This window comes from Protopterus annectens, chromosome 6.part0, assembly GCF_019279795.1.
Source record: "Protopterus annectens isolate FY-2018-M chromosome 6.part0, PAN1.0, whole genome shotgun sequence".
In the NCBI taxonomy this organism is placed as follows: domain Eukaryota; kingdom Metazoa; phylum Chordata; order Ceratodontiformes; family Protopteridae; genus Protopterus; species Protopterus annectens.
Window position 1 is genome coordinate 1,551,929,045 of NC_056737.1, and position 24,094 is coordinate 1,551,953,138.

At 40.8% G+C, this 24,094-nt stretch overlaps 1 protein-coding gene across 1 annotated transcript in view; it reads right to left on the bottom strand.

The window, feature by feature from the left end:
* The window catches only part of LOC122804001 (protein mono-ADP-ribosyltransferase PARP9-like), a 1,237,155-nt gene that overhangs the window by 936,185 nt on the left and 276,876 nt on the right, over positions 1-24,094 (bottom strand). Inside the window, exon 4 of the mRNA XM_044073682.1 lies at positions 5,089-5,312. Coding sequence (XP_043929617.1) covers positions 5,089-5,312 — 224 coding nt within the window. The remainder of the gene's footprint in view (positions 1-5,088; positions 5,313-24,094) is intronic.

A 24,094-nucleotide genomic window follows, 5' to 3' on the forward strand; every position in this document is an offset into this window, starting at 1 on the left:
CAGATGAAGCCCTAGAGCAGCTGGGTGGGGCTAAGTATCCTACCACCATTGATCTTACAAAGGGTTACTGGCAGGTGCCCTTGACTCCTAGTGCTAGAGAGAGGTCAGCTTTTGTGGCTACTTTTGGCTTGTATGAGTTCACAATGAAGCCCTCTGGGATGAAGAATGCTCCAGCAACTTTCCAGAGGCTGGGAGATCATATCCTAGCAGGAGGGTTTGCCCTTGCTTACCTAGATGATATTGCCATCTATAGCCATTCCTGGCAAGAGCACCTTCAACATGTCAGGGAGGTGCAGGGCAGACTGCAGAGGGCAGGATTTACCATTATGCCGAGCAAATGTCAGGTGGGTATTGGCAGAGGTCTCCTACCTGGGACATAGAGGGGGGAGTGGTAATATCACGCTAAAACCTGCCAAAGTGGAAGCCATTCAGGCATGGCCTGCTCCTGTTACCAAAAAGCAGGCGAGGGCATTCCTAGGGACAGCAGGGTACTACAGAAAGTTCATCCCCAGTTATAGTACCATAGCTGCTCCCCTCACAGACTTGACAAGGAAAAACAGGCCAGATAAGGTAGTGTGGACCATAGCATGTGTTCAGGCATTCCAGAAGCTTAAAGAAGCTTTGGGAGGACCCCCTTTGTTAGCCAGTCCAGATTACAGCAAATAATTTGTTGTGCAGATGGATACTTTCGAATCATGGGGTGGGGGCTGTACTTAGCCAGATTTCTTCACAGGAAGAAGAGCACCCAGTGGTTTATCTCAGTCATAGGGTTCAATCCAAAGAGGAATGCTATGCAGCTGTACAAAAGTAATTTCTAGCCATAGTGTGGGCACTGCAGAAACTTCAGCCTTATCTGTGTGGAAGGAAATTCACTGTAGTTACAGATCACAATCCCCTAACATGGTTACACCTAGCCAGCCATCAAAATGATAAGTTGCTAAGATGGAGCCTAGGGTTGCAAGCATATATGTCAGTGCAGCACTCTAGTGGGATCAGCAATGCCAATGCAGATGGGCTCTCAAGACAGGGAATGGGGTAAGGTATACTCAGATAGACCTGACCCTCTCGAGTAACGTTTCTCAAGGGACACTTGAAAAATTAGCTTGAGTTCTCGGGGGGGGGGGGGTGAGTAATGTGAAAAACTGAAAGGCTGCCAGCCCATCTAGATAGAATTTTGTAGATAATTCTATATCATTGTAAATATTAATATAATCCACAGACCTGGTTTCCAAATGTAAAGAGAACTATACGTTATGATTAAACTATATGTTGTATTGAGCTTCAAAAATGTAACCACAGTGCACTCTCTGTTGGAAGAAAGCTGTTAAGTCAAGCACTGTATGACTGTTTGATCTCAAGTCCAGAGACAGGAAGTCTGGGCCAAGAAATTCTTTCTATTGTCTTGATTTAAGAGATAATTACTAAGGTTTTACATGTATAATGTCTTTTATTGCTGTGGCTTCCTGGCAAGGTGCAGCTTTATAAGAAATGTAAACTTTGAGTTTCTGTTATCCCGGGAACCAGAGAAGAGTCAAGAATGATGTAATGTGAAATGACTCAGCAGTACTGTCTTATCAATTTAACACTTTCTCAGAGAGAGAGACTAGAGCATTTTGGATTTTGTCTGAAGCTGACAACTCACCAGTACTTTGCCTTGTAAGTAGAATTTAGAACAGCACTGCCCATAGCGTTAGATAGGAATTTAGTCAGATTTAGTCTAGCTGTTTTTTATATTTATGTCAGACTATTGTACAGTATTCTCTATAACTCTTGATTAACACTGTGTTGAACTGAGGAGATTTGTCTTGCATTTTTATTATTTATTATTAAATATTTTTAAACATTTCAACTGTGGCTGTTTTGTACAGAGATAATTTAAGCTCTCAGAGAGTACTTGCGTGTATTCAGCGATACTGTCTAAGCCACTCCAATAGCTTTAGCCCTGGGTCACACTTACTACTTGGATGACAGTAATACTGCACAGTATAAATGGGACTCTCTTTGGGAAGGGCCTTATAGGTAGCTGATAAGAGTAGTTGGTGGCAGTGGATTACTACCTTATAACTTGAGCAGAAAAGGGCATAGCTGGAAACCCTGTGCCAGCCTTCCCCAGGAGTGTGTGTGGTTGTACATAAACCAAATCTCAAAGTGTGTGTGTGTGTGAGCTACTTGGGTAAGGACATAAAGCACCGGTTGGACAGAGGGTACTGGAGGTTTTGGCTTCACTACTCGGATGGAACCTGGTCCCTATAGCTGTGCCAGTGGGGAGTCTTATTGGGGGATCTGGAGAGATAGGGAAAAACCAGCCCCAGACTGAGTGTGATCTCTGCGCACTCTTAAGGGAAATTGTATTTTACTGTGCGTGCACTTATTATCTTTCCCAATGTGCACACCCCTCACTCGTGCTAGTGGTGAGGATTGAGGCTCCTTGACTACTGGGCCAGTGCACGAGCATCACAGATATGATTAGAAAAACTCATAGCTGAATCTACCCATATACTTATGTCCTTAAATGAGTCTACAGTTTCAATCACTGTGTGCTGTATATATAAATATTAACTTTTTAATCCATGTCTCCCAAATGTCATATGATTAGTTTTTGATGTATTTATCAGCATAGTATTCTGCTGTGCCCAAATGGTCAATTTAGTCAAGTTATTTTGCAGACATACCTTATGTCACATGTAATCAGTTTACCCAATTTCAGGTCGTCTGCATATAGACTGTAGAATACCTCAGATGAAAAAGTTAGGTCTAAAAGATACAATCTAATGCAAGGGTCTAGGACTGAGCCCTGTGGGACACCCTGGCTATAACCAAGTATTTCACCTGTCCAGTTGCTGTAGGATACTTACCATGTCCTATTTGTAAGCCATGCAGCTATCCATCTTATCAAGAGTAGATCAATACCTAGTTGTACTAAGTTATTGATCAGTGTTTTGTGTATGACCCTGTCAAATGCTGAAGTTAAATCTATGTAAATTACATCACAGCACAAATTTTCATTCATAGCTATTATTATATTGTTATAGAACATCATGTTACAGGGATAATAGATCTGTTTTCAACATATGCATGTGACATGTGGTTTCAAGTCCCAGCCTATCCATTTCTGACAATAACTTATCCAATATTACCTTCTCCATTATTTTTCCACAACATGAAAGTAGACTTAAGGGTATGTATGTATGACTCTGGGTTTGTCCTACTACTCTTTCCCTTAAAGACAGGTTTAATAAGAGCATGTCTCCAATCTTGAGGAATCTCCCCATATTTATATGACCTAGTATAACCTAGTGAATAATAGATATAATGGTACTGTAAGTTCTTGCTGAAGTGTTCTCATATCATTGTTACTAATTCCATCTCTTCCCTGCATTTTGTTTGGATCCAGTTGGCGCAGTTCTTTTTCAATACAATCTAATTTGATTACAGTATCTGGAGTTACCTGGGTGCCACTAGGACAACTTATCATCCCTTTTGTGGAGCCAAACTGTTTTGCATACGGTTTTGTAAATATATCTATAATCTGTTGTGCCTGAGAATACATTTTAGAATCTGCACAGAGTTTATCAATTTGTGTGTCTTTACACCTTCCACATCTTATGTATCTATAAAAAAGGTTTCCTATTATGCTCAATATCTTTATATAAATTTTCTTCAAATTTTTCTTGATCTTGTCTGACACTGTGCTTAATTTGTTTGTCTAGCTTGTTTACTTCAGTTTTCAAAGTTGCAGTTCAACCTCTCTTCCATTTCTTATATTTTTTGCTCTCACCTTAATCAGATATCTTGTTCTTACATACAAGGGAGGAATGAGGTCTAAAAGGTGGCAGGACTTAAATAAGCTATGTAATGTCTGAGTGAGAAAGACTGGGTAGATTATAAGTGATGTATAATGCTTGCAATTGGGAGTGTTTCAGTATGGTTTGTGATGTAAAATGCTCGCAACTAGGATTGTGTCAATGCGGTTTGTTTTCATTTATATAAATGTATGATTGCCAGTGAAGTAAGTGATGGTTTAATAAAGATGTCTGTTGTTTAAAAAATGGCAGGAATTGAATAATTTATGTAATATTGCTAAACTTATATGACGTATAGAAATACATGTGAAGTATAATGTTTATGCTAATATAGTATGATTACTTTTATATGAATGTAAATTTGCCTGTGTGACAAGTGATAATTCAATAAAAGTGTTTGAAAAAAAATAAGATCAACATGCTCGATAATAATCTACAGCCAATGTTTTGAGCATTGAATGTAAACCCAAGGTGGGATCCAGAGATGCACCTCCTTGGAGTCCTTCCTCATCAGTTGAAGTGCAGGATGTCCACATGCTCAACCCTCTTTAAGATAAATATGAACTCAGAAACTGTGGAGGCTGAAGCAATGTTTCAGAAATAAACATACTTCCAAAAGAGATACACTATGGTCTGCAGTATGAGCCTCAGTCCTTGTGAGGATGGTTCAGTGGAGATCTGCTGCTGAGTATGGTATCATTTTGTGGATGACCATGTCAGGAACGTTCAACAGCCACCATCCTCTTGGTAAAGAGGTATGCCAGGAGTTTCTTCCCGTCTTGATTACATGTTGGCCTCAGAGAAAAGCAACAGATTTGTTTCTAGGCATCAAATATGGGAGCTTTTCATCAATACACATCAGGGTCAAGGATCAGAACTTTCTGACCAGCAAAAAAAAAAATTATGTGCTCAAGCAAATCAAGTATGACATTAAGGTGTGCAGAGATATCAAGTACATGTGCCTTTGAGCATGACAGTTACTGAGGACAAAAGGTCTAAAATATTTTTAGAGTAAAAAATCTGAAGTCTTTGCCAGTTTGTCATTTTTGTTGTTTTATTCCTTATCAGATAATATACTTTATCATTTCATTAAAAGAACTGTAGTCAAAGCACACTGAAAAATGTTCAAGTGTTATTCAACAAGTGATACCTCTTAAAAATGAAACAGATTCATCATGCTTGTGTCACTTTTTATGAAATTAATGATTAGTCAACATACTTCTGATTTTCTAGCAGTGATACTTTGTGACAATTTCTGAGTGCATAAACTCATAAAATTACTTACTTTGCAATCATACGGCTCCTTCCACTCAGTACATACTGCATGGTACACATTAAAGGAATTCAGGTTGAATGCATTAGTTCTTATAACACTGCCAGGCTTTACATTTCTGTTTCCCAACACAGCTTGCATCTCATTCTGAAGTTGTGAACCAGCTTTCTTCAGTATCGCTTTTGAAATCATTCCCTGTGTTAAGTCACCTTGTGATGACATTGTGTTCACTATTACTCGTGTCTGTATAAGAAACAAAACAACTTTAATCTTTCAACACTAGAATTCCCTTTTCACAACATTTTGCATGTGGCATATTATATGGTATGCACATTAAAAAACTTTTGCAGCTGGTTTATAAACTCAGTATGTATAGAACACTTTTTCTGACAATGCTACACACACTATAGATGATCTGTGATAATAAAGAATTACTAGAAACTACGTCTGAATGTTGACATCTCTATGTAACCAAACCCATAAATTATACAAAGTATTGTTCTTCTTTTCTACATTATGTGTTCATAAATAATCAAAAACATTATCCAGGAGTAGAAGTGTAGATGAGCAGCAGGAAACACTTCCTTTGTAGCAGCTCTGCAAAGGGATGCATCCAGTTACTCATTTCCTACGTGTTTAATATTCATATTTTTAATTCACTAAAATTTAATCAGTGTTGAACTTAGCCATACTCTAAAATATTTCTCTATCACATGGTGTATTTTCCTCCTTAAAAAAAACCCATACTGTCGCCTACAAATAAAACATGACATTGCTGTTTCGCTCTCTCTCTCTCTGTGGTATTTCTATGAGATCCTGCTTCCTCAGTGCACACCATTTTGGTATCCATGAAGTGATCAAACTGTGTTCCTTAGAAATCCATCTCAATGTCTCGTAAATCTGACCAGTATAGTGTGTGTGTATATATAGCTTTAAAAATCTGGTGCCTCTAGCCTACTCCACAGTTCAGAATGTGCATCAAATGGTGTGATATTTGTACCACTTCTCAATCTGAAATATATATTAATGAAGTCAGCCACAAGTAACTGCTGTACGTTTTGTTAGATATATACGTTTAGACATATATACTTCTGTTTAGTAGAATATATGTGTAGTAAAAATAACAGTGCATGTACACTTTTGTTGGCTAGTTCGATGCATGTACACTTTGCCAAATGAGCCTGTTTTCAATGGAGGCCCGGGGAGAAAACCTCCATATACAATTATTACAAAGCTAATACCAACAAAGTTAAATACAATACAATTTGCTTGCTGTCTATTAGAAAGGTAACTGGAAAACCAGTTAATAGAGGAGGGGGAGAGATTGAGAAGAGAGAGTTTGGACAAGAGAAGGTTGTGGGAAAGAGTATCAAAGGCCTTTGTTAAGTCTAGGAGAAGGGTAGATACAATGTTGCCAGAGTCTCAGGCATGGTTGATGATGTCAAGGAAGGAGAGAAGGGCCGTGGTAGTACTATGTCCAGGTCTAAATCCATGTTGAGTTGGAGAAAGAAGTTGATTGTCTAGGAGGTAGGGAAGGAGTTGCAAGTGTATGCATTTTTCAAGGACTTTTGAGATAGGGGACAGAATGGCTATAGGACGGAAGTTGGAAATTTCAGTATTGTTGCCTCCTTTGTAGAGGGGAATGACGATCACTTTCTTCCATAGGAGGGGTACATAGGATTCTTGGATTGAACGGTTGGTAAGTATGGTGATGGGAAGGGCTATACCATCAGCAGCTAGCTTGAGAAAGTTAGATGGAAGGTTGTCTGGGGCATGGGAGCATGGTTTTAGTTTTAATAAAAGTTTTTTTATAGTGTGCAGAGAGACGGGTTGTATGGTAAGGGGGGGTGATGAGTAGTGTTGATGTAAGTGGGACTAGAGTTGAGGGTGTGGGATGAGGGTTGAGTAGAAGTGTTATTGGAGAATGATGTGGTGAGCTTGGCTATTGAATCAATAAACAAAGCATTGAATTGGGTAGCTTAGATATGATCTGGAGAGTTAGGGTCAGAGCAGGGATTGTCTTTTTTGCCAGGAGAGAGGAGAGCAGATATACTGTTCCAAAATGTTTCTGTTTGCTGTGACATACATAGGAAAATATAGTCAGTTAGATGCATGAATATGTCTGTCCGCTAATAAATATATATATTAGAGGGTTAAACAGCTCTTAGCTAAAAATCAAGTACAAAAATATCCAGCTGTAATGTAACATAAATGTTCAGCATCTGGTACAGCGTGAGAAAAATGCTGATAAAGATTACTCCTTAATTCAAGCAAAAAAGGCATTCAACTGTACAGTGGTTATAAAAAGTGTACACACCCCTTTTAAAATGCCAGGTTTTTGCGATATAAAAAAATGAGACCACAATAAATCATTTCAAAACATTTCCCACATTTAATGTGACCTATAACCTGTACAATTCAGTTGAAAAACAAACAAATCTGTTAGGGGGAAAAATAAAAATATATACATTTAGACATACATACTTCTATTTAGTGGAATATAAGTGTAGTAAGAATAACAGTGCATGTACACTTCTGTTCACTAGTTAGATGCATGTGCACTTCTGTTTGCTATAATATATGTAGGAAAATATAGTCAGATGCATAAATATTTCTGTTTCCTAATAAATATATATATATATATATATATATATATATATATATATATATATATATGTATATTAATTACAGGGTTAAACTGCTCTTAGCTAAGGTAAAAAAGGCATCCAGCTGTAACACAACATGGATGTTCAGGGTCTGGTACAGCTTGAGAAAAATGCTGATAAGGATAACTCCTTATTTCGAGTAAAAAAAGCATTCAGCTGTAACAGTGTCTGGCACAAAGTCAGGAAAAATACTGATAAGAAATTCCTGAGACCCAGGTGCAAAACTCTCTACCGAATCAGAGAGAAACAAAAACTCCTCCTAAAAGTTATTCACCTTGAAACAGATGACATCAGAAAATACCAAAGTAACAGACTGCAAATTCCAAAGGTATTAAACAACAACATATTGTTTTATGGACAAGATCCGAATGGTACAGAAGAATACATGAAAAGGACATTAAAGTGTATGATGTTGGATCTGATTTCTTGTTAGATCTGTATACTGGAGATTATCCATATTGTTTAAAAGGCATGACTGCGGTGGTGGTGCTGTGGTAGCGTTGTCGCCTCACAGTAAGACGTTGTCCTGTTCAATTCTCAGCTACAGCGTCGTCTGTGTGGAGACATGCGTGAATGGGCGTACCTTCGTTGAAGGTTGTGCTTCAGGGCCGTCAACTCGGCATGTAAAAATCTACTGCCAATCATTAGCGGACCGGAGTTCTGGTGTGGCGACCCCTAACTGGGAAAAGCCAAAAGACACTATGATTGTTTAAAAGGCATAACCTGAAACATTAAAGCTGTAAACTGTAAAGTACTGTGTTGTCTGTTGCATAGACAAGCTACTTTAGCAGTACTGCTCAAGAATGTTGATAATATACTGCTGAAAAATAGAAGTTATGTTCTTACCATAACGTTCCATGTTAGTTGTCTTCTTCTCGCCTTCTTCTTGCTGGATGGGTTCGGAGCCGACCTCGGCTCCGACTCGGCCACTCTAAAAGCTCGAGAGTTGGTTCCACCGGCTCGAGGCTCCCCTTATATCCCACAATGCTAGGCGAGAGTTACCTCAGATCTCGTTTGTAAGCTAACCCCAGCTTTTAATAGTAACAATATAACTGTAAAACAGAATCCACCTCTAACAGGAGGAAAGAAGGGTGACCTACATCCTGAACCAGGAAATATGCATAATAGCATATGTCTAAGAAAGAGGTGGTAGAAAGAGAGGTCACAATCAAAACTCCTCTAGGTCTGTCCAGGCCAGGGGGAAGGAGGGTGGGACGCGAGAAGAAGACAACTAACATGGAACGTTATGGTAAGAACATAACTTCTATATGTTAAGTTGTCTATCTCGCCTTCATTCTTGCTGGATGGGACCGCGTCCCTAGCACCTTGTCCCGGGTGGCCTAACGGAACAGACTCCTGAGAACAGTGGAACCAAAGTTAGCTCTATGCCTAGAAGCTAAATCCAACTTATAATGAGAAATAAAAGTGTGAGGAGTAGCCCAAGTAGCCGCTGCACAAATGGTGTCAATAGGCAGTCTGTCTTGGAAGGCTAAAGAAGTAGCCAAAGCTCTGGTGGAATGGGCTTTAGATTTATTAGGCAATTTTTGTTGTCTAATTTCATATACCAGGGAAAACAAAGATGTTAGCCATCTGGATAATGATACCTTTGAAACTGAAAGTCCCTTTCTGCTTTCCGCATAGGAGACAAACAGCTGATCAGATTTTCTGAATTGTTTTGTTCTATCCAAGTAGTACCTCAATTGACGATGAACATCCAGGCAGTGTAATTTTTGTTCAGACCTATTGGAATACTCTGGAAAAAAGACAGGGAGGTCAATGCTTTGGTTTAGATTTGATGTCGAGACCACCTTAGGCAAAAAGGACGGGTTAGTTCGTAAGGATACTCTGTCCTTATGAAACAAAAGATAAGGAGGATGACAACTGAGTGCTTGAAGTTCTGAAACTCTTCTCGCTGATGTAATGGCTACCAGAAAGAGAGTTTTCCATGATAACAATTTCAAGGAACAGGAAGCTGCAGGTTCGAAAGGGGAAAGAATCAAAGAAGCAAGAACTAAATTTAGGTCCCAAGGAGAAGGAGGATTTCTTATAGGAGGTCTGAGAAGAAAAACTCCTTTCAAAAAGGCTTTGCAAAGTTTGTGGGACATTAGGGCAGATTCAGAAATACCCACATGGAAGTTAGAAATAGCTGCCAATTGAACCTTAAGTGTAGATGGAGATGAACCTGCATGGAAGAGTTCAGCTAGAAAATCAAGGACTAGTTGGATGGAAGCGGTGAAAGGATCTATGTCCTTCCTTGTGCCCAATATGAGAAGCGTTTCCACTTACTCAAATAAATCTTTCGAGTGGAAGATTTATGGGAAGCTATCAATATATCTCTAACAGAGTGAGATAATTGAGGAAGCCTGGCTACGGTTGGAACTGGAGGAACCAAGCAGTGAGGTTCAGAGAGGGGAGGGAGCGATGAAACTGACCCGACTGATGGATCAAAAGATCTGGAACTAGGTCCAGATTCCACGGTCGCTCAAGAGAAAATGATGTAGAAAGGGGAACCACACTTGTCGAGGCCAGTAAGGAGCAATGAGGATCAAGGATGCCTTCTGAGCGATAGCTTTCTGAATTACTTGAGAGATCAGTGGGAAAGGAGGGAATGCATACAGAAGTCCCCGAGGCCAAACTTGGACTAGAGCGTCTCTGCTGGGTTGGCCTGGTAAAGGGAATAGAGTGAAATATTCTCTGCACTTGCTGTTTTGGGGAGTAGCAAAAAGATCGCAGCAAGGCTGACCCCACTTGAGAAAAATTTCTCTCACTACCGAGTCTTTCAGAGACCACTCGTGAGGCATGAGAATAGCTCTGCTCAACTTGTCCGCAATGTGATTGGACTTCCCGGGGATGTGCGTTGCTATCAGAAAACGCTGAGAAGAAATCGCCCACTGCCACAGTCTGAGTGCTTCTCGACACAGTGGGTATGATCTGGTTCCGCCTTGTTTGTTGATGTACCACACTACAGACATATTGTCTGTCTGGATTGCAATTGTTCCCAAGGGAAGAGAGTCTTGAAGGGCTTGCAACGCTAAAAGCACTGCTCTCATCTCCAGAACATTTATGTGCAAGTGGCATTCGTTTGGTTGCCATGTGCCCTGGACTGTCCTGCCCTGATAATGCCCCCCCCACCCGATCAGGGAGGCATCCGTTGTCAGTATAGCAACCGGAGGAGGTGGAACAAAGGGTCTTCCCGACAGGAGCTGGGGGGAAGACATCCACCACATGAGATGCTTTTGCACGCCTGCGTGATCACAATGGTGTGAGACATTGGAAGTTCCTGCTATGACCATTGAGTAAAAGCATCCACTGAAGGATCCGCATGTGGTATCTGGCTAATGGAAGGAGAGGTATGGCCGCTGCCATGATTCCCAACACCTTTAGAACTAACCTGGCTTTGATTCTGTTGTTGTTGAGAAGGAGTGACACCAATTTGTGAATGTCTGATATCCTTTGGTGTGTTAGCCTTGCAGACATGTTTATAGTATCTAGATTTGTGCCTATGTAGGTAATAGTACGACAAGGCGACAAAACAGACTTTTCGCAATTTATTGAAATACCCAGTTTTTGACAAACGCGAAAAGTATAATCTCTGGCCATCAGAAGGAGATGCTTGGTGGGAGCTGTGATATGGAAACACCTGGAATCCTTGTCGTCTCAGGTGAGAAGCTACCACTGCCATGCATTTGGTAAACACCCGGGGGGGCAGTGGTGAGACCAAAGGGCAGGGCCCTGAACTGAAAATGACTGGTTCCCAGCCTGAAGCGGAGGAATCTTCTGGAGCGTCTGTTCATTTTTATGTGATAGCACGCATCCCGAAGGTCTATAGAGCACATCCAGTTTCCTTTGCCCAAAAGGGGAAGAATGGATTGCAGCGTGACCATCCGAAATCTTGTTTTCTTGACTGATTTGTTCAAGACACTGAGATCCAAAATCGGTCTCCAGTCCCCTGTTTTCTTTGGAACTAAAAAGAACCTTGAGTAGATTCCGGATCCTTGTTGGTCTGCTGGCACTGGCTGAATTGCTCTTTTTGCAAGCAGTTTTGAAATTTCCAAAGCTGCTAGATCCCTTTGAGCGGGTGGAACATCTGGAAGGGATTTTTTTGACTGATTTGGAAAGCGAAGAAAGGGGATAGAATAGCCTTCGGAAATGATGGACTGTACCCATTTGTCTTGAGTCAGGGATAGCCAGGCTTCTGGGTACAGTGACAATCTTCCCCGACTGCCTCCGAAGATGGGCAGTCGGGCAACACCTCAGGGATGCTGAAAGGGCTTGTCAGGAAGGCTTCCCGATTGCCCTGGTTCTGCGGACCCCCTGCCCCTAGGGCGGCGTCTACCATTGTTATTCCCACCTCTGCCTTTGGTAGGAAAATGACTCTGTCGTCAGGCGAAGTCCCTTGAGATTGTTTACGGAACCACATCTTTCCACCCTTCTGGCCTTTGGGGTAAGGCCTGGAAGGAGTCGAAAACGGACTCCGGACGGCAGAAAGGGTCTTGCCATCAGTCTCGGACCTAGTTAGGGTTTCTTTCACTTGAGGACCAAAGAGAGATGATCCATCAAAGGGGAGTTCGTGAAAGACGCCTTGAAAGGGTCCAAATTGCATAGCCGCATCCAGGCGTGCCTCACGTAAGGCCACACCTGTCCCTGCGGCTCTGCTCGCTCCATCGGCCGCGTAAGAAAGGAGGCGCATGGAGGAGTTGGATATGGAATTAAGGGTAGCCAGCTGCGTGTTCATCTTGTCTTGGAAACCCGCAGCTGTAGGATCCTTTAACATTTCACTCGCTTCCTTGATCAAGTCCCTTTGAAGACGAGTGAAATGGCACAGGTAGTTCAGCTTAACGCATGGTAAATGTCGCTGAGGAGAACATCCGCTTCCGTACCTATCCATGGACCTAGATTCCTTGTTAGGTGGATGGACAGGTACTGAAGGATCAGCCAGTTCCTTCTTTGTGGCAGCAGCTACCACCATAGCATCCACAGAAACTCCTTTTGTTAAAATTGCTTGTCTGCTGGAGCTGTGATGAACTTAGAGGGTCTCCTGGGAGTGGGGTCCACTGAATCAGGAGCCGTCCATGCCTTCTTAGCAACCACCTGCATGAGGGGGTCAAGGGAGGGACACCCAGGAGGTGGAAGGACGAGCCAACGCCTCAAGATACACAGATTCGTCTTCCGAAGGGTTGAGGGCTGGCCAATTTCCCTCTGTTTCAGGATCTCCAGAATGTCTGCAAATGAGACATCTTCAGAAGGGGAACGGGGAACCCTCAGAATCATCCAAATCTGTGTCTGACGTGATAGACTCAGGTGAGTCAATGTGTTTCCTCTTACACTTCCTCTTCCGAGGGGCTCTTCTGCCAAATCAGGAGAGGCCTCGAAGAGGATGAAATCCCCACAGGGGCTCCTGAGGAGCTGGCTCTCTGCGGTCCGGGATGAGGGAGTGAGTCGACTTACCCTGAGGCAGCATAGAGGGAGGGGCGGACGGAGCCGACTGTGGAGTAGAGCCAGGCTCTAACACACTCCGCATGACCTCGAATGCACCCCTGTCAGGCAGAGCCAGAGGTCCCCGCTCCGAGGAGCTAAGAACCCCCCTCGGCACCGACAGTGATGGTTCCGAGGCCGATGTCGGAGCCGAACTCACTAGCGCTAAGCCCGAGAGGGAGAGGGGTCGGACAAGGGTCCGATGCCACTCACCCCCTCGGAGCCGACGAGGGAAGTCCGGCGCCGAGATTCTTCCAAAGAAGAAAACGGAGCCGAAGACAATTGTATCGGCTCCGACGTAATCACAGTCTCGGTTCCGACGCGACCCGGCTCCGAACTCAAGAGAGTCGAAGGAGGAAAATGTTGATGGACCGGGGCAGGCATCGACTGATGAGTCGGGCTCTGAAGCATCTGGGCTAGTGCCTCGGACTTAAGTAGTCGACTCACTACCCTCTGAAGGTCATGATCCGACAGCCTCGATGACCTAGAGGAGTGAGACCTTTGGCTCCGTTCAGACAGCAGGGGAGATCCTGGAGCCGAATGAACGGAGCCAAGAGATGGTGACCTGGACCTCTTCCTGGTTGTCGGCTCCGAAGGTCTGGTCGGAGCCAACACGGGAACCTCAATAACCTCGGCTCCAGCCACAGAAACTGTGGACTGAGACTTATCGGCTCCAGCCGGAGCCGATAAAGGCAAAGGTTGAACAACCTGAGGTCTCGGCTCAGAAACCGGAGCCGAAGACCTCGATGCCTTAGAGGGCTTCCCTGTTGAAACAGACAGGGAATCCTCTGGCTTCAGTAAGCCTCTAAATTAATTTATTTTTTCTTTCCTGCAGGACCCTGGGGCTGAAGCCATGGCACACAGCACAGGAGTCCTGCAGGTGCAAAGGCCCCAGACAATAGACACAAGAAGTGTGAGCGTCTGTCAGAGACATTTTCTGACAGCACGCATCACACTTATTGAATCCGGAGACCTTTGCTTCTTTAGACATTTTTTGACTGACAGGTGTACACAAACACGCACAAACACACAAGTTATACCCTGTCAGGAAAACACAATAAAATTAGTAGTAATACTAGTATTTAAAACTACTATAAACTAGAATAAACTACCAAAAAACACACACACTCCACTAGGGAAGGGAAGGCCTAAAGGCCCAATGGAAGAACCAAAGGTTCTTGGGGAAAGAAACGGAAAATATTTAGGGTCGGGAATAAAGTTTTCTAACCTACACTAACTAAGTAAGAATATTAACTTAAAAGGGGTTTTAAAGAGTAATTTTTACAAGAAAAATAGCACTCACCAGGAACCGGTAGAAACAACCAACCTCGAAGCTGTAGCGGCAAACGAGATCTGAGGTAACTCTCGCCTAGCATTGTGGGATATAAGGGGAGCCTCGAGCCGGTGGAACCAACTCTCGAGCTTTTAGAGTGGCCGAGTCGGAGCCGAGGTCGGCTCCGAACCCATCCAGCAAGAATGAAGGCGAGATAGACAACTTAACATGGATAGTTGTGTCAAACTCTGTTTTTACAAGGCACCAAAGCAGCAGCATAGACATATGTGCAAGAAAGTTAATAACATACTGCTGAAAAGGTTAAATGTATCGGATTTATTTTAGCAAGGCAGCAAAACATAGCTGTGTTCAGCAGCATTAATAAGTACAAGACTGTCAATTAATGTTTCACATTTCATTAGTTAGGCCATCTTGAATATCCAAACATGGGGTGGTATAATGATACAATGCATTCTCACAGTATAACTGGCCCTTAACTATACTCTTTTTTTGTTGTAAGGGGTAACAGCTATGAAAAATGTATTGGAATAAGTAGGTTTACAAAAAATGTGGAAGATGATTTAACATTACTTCTTATTAGTTCAATATCCCCAAATTCTTAAGTAATCCACATTAATATTATAACTGAACCTTAAAAAGGATGTAGTACTATTAAGAAAATCAATTAATTATTTTTAAGTATGTTTCAATCCCAGACCAAAACAAACAGATGTCATCAAGGTAGCACCTATATAATTTCCAAAATTTGGAGAATTTTGAGGGAAAAATAAACTTGTTTCCCAAAATTTACAAATAATATTTGTGTAAATTGGGACAAATGCTGACCCCATAGCAATGCCTGTGCATTGTAAGTAACACTCTTCTACAAATAATATAAGATTATTGTGGAACAGTTTCCATGAATGAAATAATTAATCTAAAATCCATAGCATCAATAAAATCTAGTTGGGAAACCACTTCACAGAACCATTCTAAACCTGCTGTGTGGGGAATAACTGAAAACAAATCAATTACATCAATACTAACACATTAAAAATCCGGGCTCAAAAGGTCATTCTTAACATTTTTTAAAAATTGCCAAGAATCTTTCATCAAATCATAAAAGCTTTCAGTTTAAAATCTATAAAAAATAGCTAGTGTGTGTATCTTGGATCCACTGGCATCCACTACAGGATGAATAGATAGTTCATAAACCAGTTTGTGGATCTTAGGTATATCAGATATCTGGAATGACTGTTTTTTTTTTAAGTCAAGAAATTAAGCAAATCTTTATGAATGACATTACTTAAATATAAATCTTCAACATAAAGTCTATTTTTCTGTATGCCATGTTCAGTTCATTAAGAGATGCATGAAAATAACATTCACTGTTCAGCAAAATACAGTACATCTTATTCACATAGTCCATAATGACTAGCCTGGACTCCTTGTCAGGCTTTTTAAACCAATACCTCTTGTCCCTGAAAATTACAGCCAGTAACTCCTTTTCACCTTGTGACAAATTAAACCAAAAATGCTTTCTCCCATTAACTTCTGTCTACTCATATTTTGAACTTTTTCATAGAATAGCTACTGTAGGATGCAATAAATGGTTACAGATACTATTCCTTTTTAATCCCATTCCTGTCTCAGTGCTACCATTCATACTCCCAAACATTAATGATAAATTCAACTTGCAAGTAAACATTTTTAAATCTAACAAAGTGTGTGTTAAAGAGGCAGAATGAGCAAAACAAAACTGAAGCAACATTTGAACAAACTAAAATAAACATTAGTGATGACTAAATCACTATAATTAAATATGTGAAAATCACTCACTATGAACAATGTCAGACAGTTCAGTATTGTCCATGCAATGACATTTTTTCCTGAGATCATTAAGGGCGAGACAAGAGCAACTGGAGAAGGTAAGGGAAGTGCTCCTTTGAAAGCAGAGGTGGTGTGAATTTTCCTAGACATCTCCTATAAGCATTACAGGCTATACCAGTTCACAGTATAAAGTTGATGCCTGGAACAAAATGGTCGAAGCTGTCACCTGTACTACTGGCATCCCACCCATGGGGGACAGAGGAATCACCAACTATAGTGACCTGGTTGAAACCGCTGCACAATCAGCACCTCTATAATTGAAATATAGAATCCTGTCACTAACCAAATATCCTACCAATACATGGCACCATATACCTTTTCATTCTTCCCGTTCTTTATTTCTAACACCTGCAGATTTAAAGGGACAGGGAGATGCACAGGTACACACTACAGTGTTGGGATAAGTACAGCTTCTGTTGTGAAAGATATGTCTGTTTGCATAGTGACAGGTAACAATTAAAAAATGGTAAATTATATTTATATAGCAGGACAACATTTTTCAGCACTCGCATTCTTTACTTGAAATAGTATGTGCAAAGTTGGACTTTTGATTCTATGTATCACCTCCCTGTACAGCTGGAGAAATGGTCTCATCATGTTAAGTCTATGTGCTCTAAGATCATTAGGATATATGTGGGTTCAATTCCTCCCAGCAAAAAAAAAAAAAAAAAAAAAAAAAAAAAAAAAGGTCGCTGTCATTGTCCAATTTTAACTGTAAAAAATAGTTAAACTATTACAAATTTTAAATAAAAAGGTTAAAGTGTTAAAATAACCGTGCTAGGCCTATTAAAAATATTAATTTCCTTCACTATATTATATGATTATGAAGAAATAATTAAGAATGCACTTTCAATCTTTTATATGTCTCTTCTACCACTCTCTTTGGCCCTATCTTTTTCTTTCTTCTTTTCCCTCCATTTCTGTTACTATTATATGAAGAAACAGACAGACTTGAGCTGACCAATCCAGCACAGTCTGTTGCCCCCCCCCCCCCCCACACACACACACACACACAGGTGGCAGCAGCAGCTCCTCCACCACCAGAGGCACACAGCACATCTGGGACCCAGTGTGCAAGAGTTGCCAATGCACCTCCTGCATCAAGTAAGCCTGCACTGGAGGCCAGTGACATTTATTTATTTATTTTATTTATTTATTTTACATTTATTGACCAGACTAATCTAACTGGATTTATTTCCATTTTCAGTAGAGGCCCAGGGAGAAAAGCTCCAAATGTTTACAATGTTAAAAATCATGAAAATAAACATTACAAATTTTGAGAGCAAATAGATCACAATTGTTACATAAGTAATGAAGACTTGCAAAACAAAATTACAAAACATACAAGTCAACAAGTCATTTACATTATAGAATTTAGATACAGTAAGGAGACGTTATTATATAGTGAGATAAAATAGAATTGTAGTACTTCATCAAGGTAAGGTGTAGAACGTAACTTAAGTTGTGTTTACTAGTATGAGGCCCGCTTCTGGGGGGTAAGCAGTAAAGTAGGAGTAAGTGTGGTGAGAGAGATATATGGGTGGAGAAAGCAGAAGATTAGTCAGTGTTATTGCAAGGGCATAACCAATGTGTTATCAGGTATGTTTTGAGGTTTTGTTTAAAGAGAGTTGTGTTAGTTCATTAGGTAATAGGTTCCATTTTTTTACCCACTGTATTAGAAAACAGGGAGGCTTCAGCTAGGTTGTTGGTTTTACTCATGCTGACTAGAAATCTGTTAGATGAGTGTAATGAATTTAGATTTTTGTAGGGGATTATGAGGTTGGAGAGTATGGGAGTGCTGTTAAATTGGTAGAGTATCTTGTGAGCAATGGTGAGTTGGGAGAATATTGGGTTGTTTTGTAGTTCAAGCCAGCCTAGTTGCTGCAGGTTAAGACAGTGGTGAGTTCGGAAGGGATTGCCTGTGGTAAATCTGGCTATGCTATTGTAGGAATTGGCTAGTTTGATGAGATTATTTTTCTTTAGGTTAGTGTATATGGGTGAGACGTACAGAAGAGTTGAAATTAAGTGGGTGCGAGCAATCTTATTTCTAGCTGTTGGAGTTAAGAAAGATTTGATTTTATATAAGGAGCCTATTTTCCTGTTAACTGCCTTCATGTTGTTGTTTATGTGGCTATCAAAATGAAGGTTATTGTCAATAGTTATTCCTAACAGTTTTGTAGTAGGGTCAGGGGATATAAGGGTGTTATTATTGGAACTGACTGAGAAATCTAAGGGGGGAGACTTATTGGTTGGGTGTGAAGAGTAGCAGCTTGTTTTTTTTAGCATTGAGAAGGAGGCAACATGTTGAAAACCATGTCTCTACTGAGTTAAATACATTTTGGGTTAGGGAATGTAGTTCTGATATGGAGTTAGATGCAGAATCGTCTGCATATTGTATGCAGGTGGCTTGAGGAACTGCAACATGGAGGTCATTGATAAATAGTGAGAATAGGACAGCACCCAAAATAGAGCCCTGGGGGATGCCAAGTGTGACTGGCAGGAGAGAAGATATGTTATCTTCCCAGAGTACTGCCTGCTGTCTGCTGCTGAGGTAGGACTTGAACCACTGAATAGCTTGAGAGTCAAGGGAAAGGGATTGAAGAATATTTATAAGTAGGGTATGGTTTACCATATTAAAAGCTTTTAAGAGGTCAATAAACAGTACAGATGAGAGTTTGTTTTCACTGCAATTTCTATTGATGGCATCAGTAAAGGATAACAGAGCAGTTGTGGTACTATGTGATGGCCTAAAGCCATGTTGGCAGTTAGCTATTATGTTGTGCTGTGTCAAGTGGTTTAATAGTTGATGGTGAATGCATTTCTCCATAATCTTTGCTAAGGGTGATAACAGACCTATTGGCCGGTAGTTAGAGTACTCATTAGAGTTACCACCTTTGTGTAAGGGGATAATGTGAGAGATTTTCCACATGTCAGGAATGGTTCCCTCCTTTATGGTTCTATTTATGAGTAGTGATATTGGCAAGGCAATTGCTCTGGCTGCTTTATGCAGATATTCAGATGGAAGCTGGTCAGGAGTACAAGGCTTACGTTTTTGGATTAAGTTGTAGATAAAGATGGTAGACATGGGTTGCAAATGGAATGTAGGAAGCAACCCAGTTGTGGTGGTAGGAAGATTTGAGTTGTCTGGGGTTAGTTGACTAGCTAGCGATTGTATGGTCTCTGTGAAAAATAAAGGCATTGGCAGTTTAATGGGGGGTATTTAGATTGGTCGCTAGTGGTGTAGGAGTAAGACAGTGGCCTGGGAGAAGGAGTTTGTTGATGCTTGACCAGAACTTCTGAAGATTCTTATGGTGAGTTTCCTGTAGTTTACAATAAAAGTTCTTTTTGTCTGTAAGTATTGCCTTTTTGTACTATTTCTTAACTGCCTAAAGGTTTGTTGCTCAGAGATATCTTTAGTGGCTTGCCACTTAGCCCAAGACTTGTTCCTGAGCAGGGTTTTTTGTTTGGTTTCTTTAGTTAGCCAAGGGGCTGGTTTGGATTTCATTCTGATAGACCATTTGGGTCCATGGGTATCTAAGACAGCTAAGAATTTAGAGTTAAAATATTTAATAGCTTTCTTCAAGTGGGAGAGTTTTTAGGGGGTTCCTATCACAGGCTTTAAGTTCACTTTGGAACAATACTGGGTTAAAGTGTTTGTATGTGCGCAAAATCTTATAGGTGGGGGGTTAGAGATATTTTTCTGCCTAGCAATATAGGTCAAAGTATGATCACTAATGTCGTCAGGGAGAGTTCCTACCTTATAAGCTTGTTGCTGTCTATTTATGAGTATCCAGTCTAATATGCTCTCTTTTTTGTTTGGTTTGTTGATTCTGGTTGTAGAGATGATTGTTTTTAGGTTGATGAGAGAGGTGGGAGTATCAGCAATGATTCCTTTCCAGTCAGTGTTAAAATCACCTAATATTATTCTCTCTTGTGGGTAAGTTGAGGACACCCAGCTTAGTATATCCTCTATTGTACTGGTATTACTGCCAGAAGGCAGGTAAATACAAATGATATATAATGATTTGCTAGGGTTGATATGAAGTCTAGAGATTAGTACTTCTGCCTTACTGTCCTGAGGTTGGTTGTATGGTAAGGAGGAGATATGTAGTCCATCTTTAAATAGAATTGCTATTCCCCCGCCCTTACGTTTTAATCAGTCTTGTCTCAATATGTTGTAACCTTGGGGAACTAGGTTTCTGTTAGGCAGAAGATGTCAAATGAATGGGTATCTAGAAGGGCCTGGAGGTGGGATACTTTGTTGTTAACGCTGTGGATATTAAGGTGCCCTATCAAAAAAGAGTTAGGTAGTTTAGGCTGAGCAAGTAGAGTAGTTGGATTTGTTGGGCCTGGGTTAGCTGGATTTGTTGTTCCTGGGTTAGCTGAATATGTTGGTCCTGGGTTACGGTGGATGTCACCATCTTTTAAGGGTAGATTCTTTAGTTTCAACTCATTATAGCCGAGTGACGCCTGTAGGCGTTTCTGCAGTTACCTCCTACTGCACCTCTAGGTGTCAAATATTGCCTGTTCATATTTACCTTAATAATTCCAAAACCATGCTACATACAAGGTATCAGAATATTTTACCTTGAAGCATACATGATGGCAAACACAACTGCATTGATATATGACCGCTGTCAATTAGTATTTTATAGAACAGTAAAGTACTAGCTTCATTTTTTAAAGGCTGAAGCCACACCCACTGGGAGTTAAAGGTACACATTCAAAAGAGCTCTACTGGAGGGAATGAGTTAATACTGGGTTAAGTACAAAGTTAGTTAGATATTTAACTTTCTTTACTGTAGGTGTATCATATTTAATGTGCGAGAGTCTATGGTATTTGGCTAGTAGATAACTAGGATTAGAAGTGAGGGTTATCTGACTATGGGAAAGTATGGGGTGTGTATGGATGTCTGTTTTGGGAAGTAAATAAACTCATAATACTGATTTTCAATAGAGGTAAGGATACAGGCTGAGGAAAGGGCAGTTGTCAGTATAGTTATGAGTATTAGCTTGGTACAGAAGGATTTGGTTACTTTAGGCATATTAATGGAATTAATAATTAGTTGTAAGGAGGTGGGACAGAGTTAAGGTAGTATAGAGATAAAGGTTAGGCAGGATTAGAGAGGTGGAGCTAAATACTAATTGGACACCTGATAAGAGAATAGGTAAACTAGTTAAGTAGTGGCTGCTAGTAGGAGGTGGTTAGGAGAAGGGGTGTGGCTGTTAATGTATCTTGGTTGGTAGGTAGGAGTGATGGGATGGGAGAAAGGGCGTGGTTAGAAAAGTATAGGTTTAGGACCCCTGGGGGTGGGTGAGATTTGGGGGTAGAGAAGGGGAGCGGAGTGAGCCCGCAGGGCGAACGGAGTGGGTAGAACCACGGGAGAGAAGAAGATCTGAGAGAAACAATCAGTAGCAAGCTGACTGCTGATGATAAAGTTTGGAGGTAGTAAAGGTAAGAGAGGAGGTAGGTATGAAAGGTGGAGAGGGACGATTAAAGGAGAAAGTAGTAAAAAGAGTAGAGTAAATCACAGGGAAGAGAAGGGACCAAGAGGGGCTAAAACCAAGGAAATAGTAAGGAAACAAACAGAATATTGAGAGCTTTACTAAACGAGACAGCTTGCTTACTAAAGGGAATAGATGGACCAGGAAAGGGTTAAAGCTAGAAAAGAAAAGAGGGAAAATACTGTACTAGCGGAAGGGGCTTTATCAAAGAGGGAGCCACCTGGTGGATACACACTAATTACAGTAGGGGACAAATAAGGGCCAGATATTGAAAGGGTATAGCTACTGGCTGTCCTGGCTAGGGAGACAGCTATAACCACCTAGCACCTCGGGTTATAGTTAAAAATAATTATTACAGAGTACGGTATCTGTTAAACATACTTTCTGATTATCTGGAATGAGATATTCGCAGGGAGAGTTTGGCTTTATTCCTGTACCAGGGATAGGCAAAACCTGTTTGGTGGATGAATGGAGTTTCTAGTCTTCCAGCAGGGCTTAGCTACTTAGGCAAGCAGGGCAGTCAGGATGGTGAAGTTTCTGATTATCTGGAATGAGTTATTTGCAGGGAGAGTTTGGCTTTATTCCTGTATCAGGAATAGGCAAAACTTGTTTGGTGGACAAATGGAGTTTCTAGTCGTCCAGCAGGGTTTAGCTACTTAGTCAAGCAGGGCAGTCAGGATGGTGAAGCTTACTGTAGGTGGACACACTGGAGCCAGGGAAGCACAGCAGCCAAGACCAAAACCAGGGAATTAAAAACATTGATACCTGATGGAAGCAGTGCAAGTGGAGGTGACAATTATGCCACCTGACAGAGTTTGTGGATGAGATAATGTACAGTTAGTTCAATACTTGCATTGGCTGTATTCAGAACACTGTGGAAAGGCTGTCATTATCACACCAGAAACATGGCCAGAAAGGGCTTATAAAACATAAAAATCATCTATCATGGGTTTAAGTTGTACAACAGTAGGCAGAGATCAACTTTGCAGCCCATATTTAAGTACAGGGAAATTACACTTCTCATCCTATGGCCAAAAAAAATCCTTTGAACAAGCTAAGACTGTGTCATCCTTCATACAAATGAGGTGTTCACTGATGTGTGACACCAGGCAATACTGACATAAGGTGACATTAACAGTTGCACTACAACACTCCATGGTTCTGTCTAGTCGTAACATGTGTACATTGTCAATATATTAGGGGGAGGATTGTAATTCACTGGTTATTTCTTTTTGTGTACCAGTGCTCACTTTTTTAATCTTCCACAGTGCTCTAACTTTTCCGTAAAAATGTGTATTTTTTAAAACCTTATCCTAATGTCCTCTGTGTCTTCACTTGCTAATGAGCTAGTGTAGAGAATAGTGGCTAAGTAGACAGGGATTCAAATACATTGAAGGCTAAGTTGTGGCAGTTTGACTAACAATCCATACGTTGCAGTAATTAATTACAGTGTGTGTATGTATATATATATATATATATATATATATATATATATATATATATATATAAATATATATATATATATGGGATAAGGATAAACATAGTACATGCATGTAACAGGTTGTCATTGAATGTGTACACTGTGAGTACACTAGGGGGTGTGTTTTGATCCTAATGGTTATGTACTATTTGGCAATGGTCATTTTGTAGTCTCCCACAGTGTTCTATCATTCTCTTTAAATGTATGTTTACTTAAAACCTTATCATAAGTTCCTCTGTCGCATCACTTGCTAATGTGCTGGTCTAGAAAATATCAGTTGGGCAGGCAGGGGTTCAAATCCATCGAAGTCTATATATCAAGCTGACAAACAATCACTATCATGAACTAATAATGTACAGTGCAAATATAAAATAAGGGAAACATATAAAATACATGTGACAGCTTCCCTAGCTCAGTCTACTTATGCAATAACATGCACAGTCAATACAATGACAAATGGTTTTTAGTCACCTGTTGGCTGGTATGTCATCTTCCACTGTTCAGTGATTAACACTGCTCTCACATTTCTCTGAAATGTATGTATTCAGATCTCTTGAGTATACATTCTTCTGCGGCTTCATTTGTTAATATCTTGGACTGCAGAATAGGCTTATCAAAGGCGAGGGTTTGAACCCATGTAGGTGTATTTTTGTTACCCTGCTATCATGTGCTCCACTTCCCTGAAATGTGTTTTCCAGTCACCTTTTCTATGAGCACATCTGTGGCATG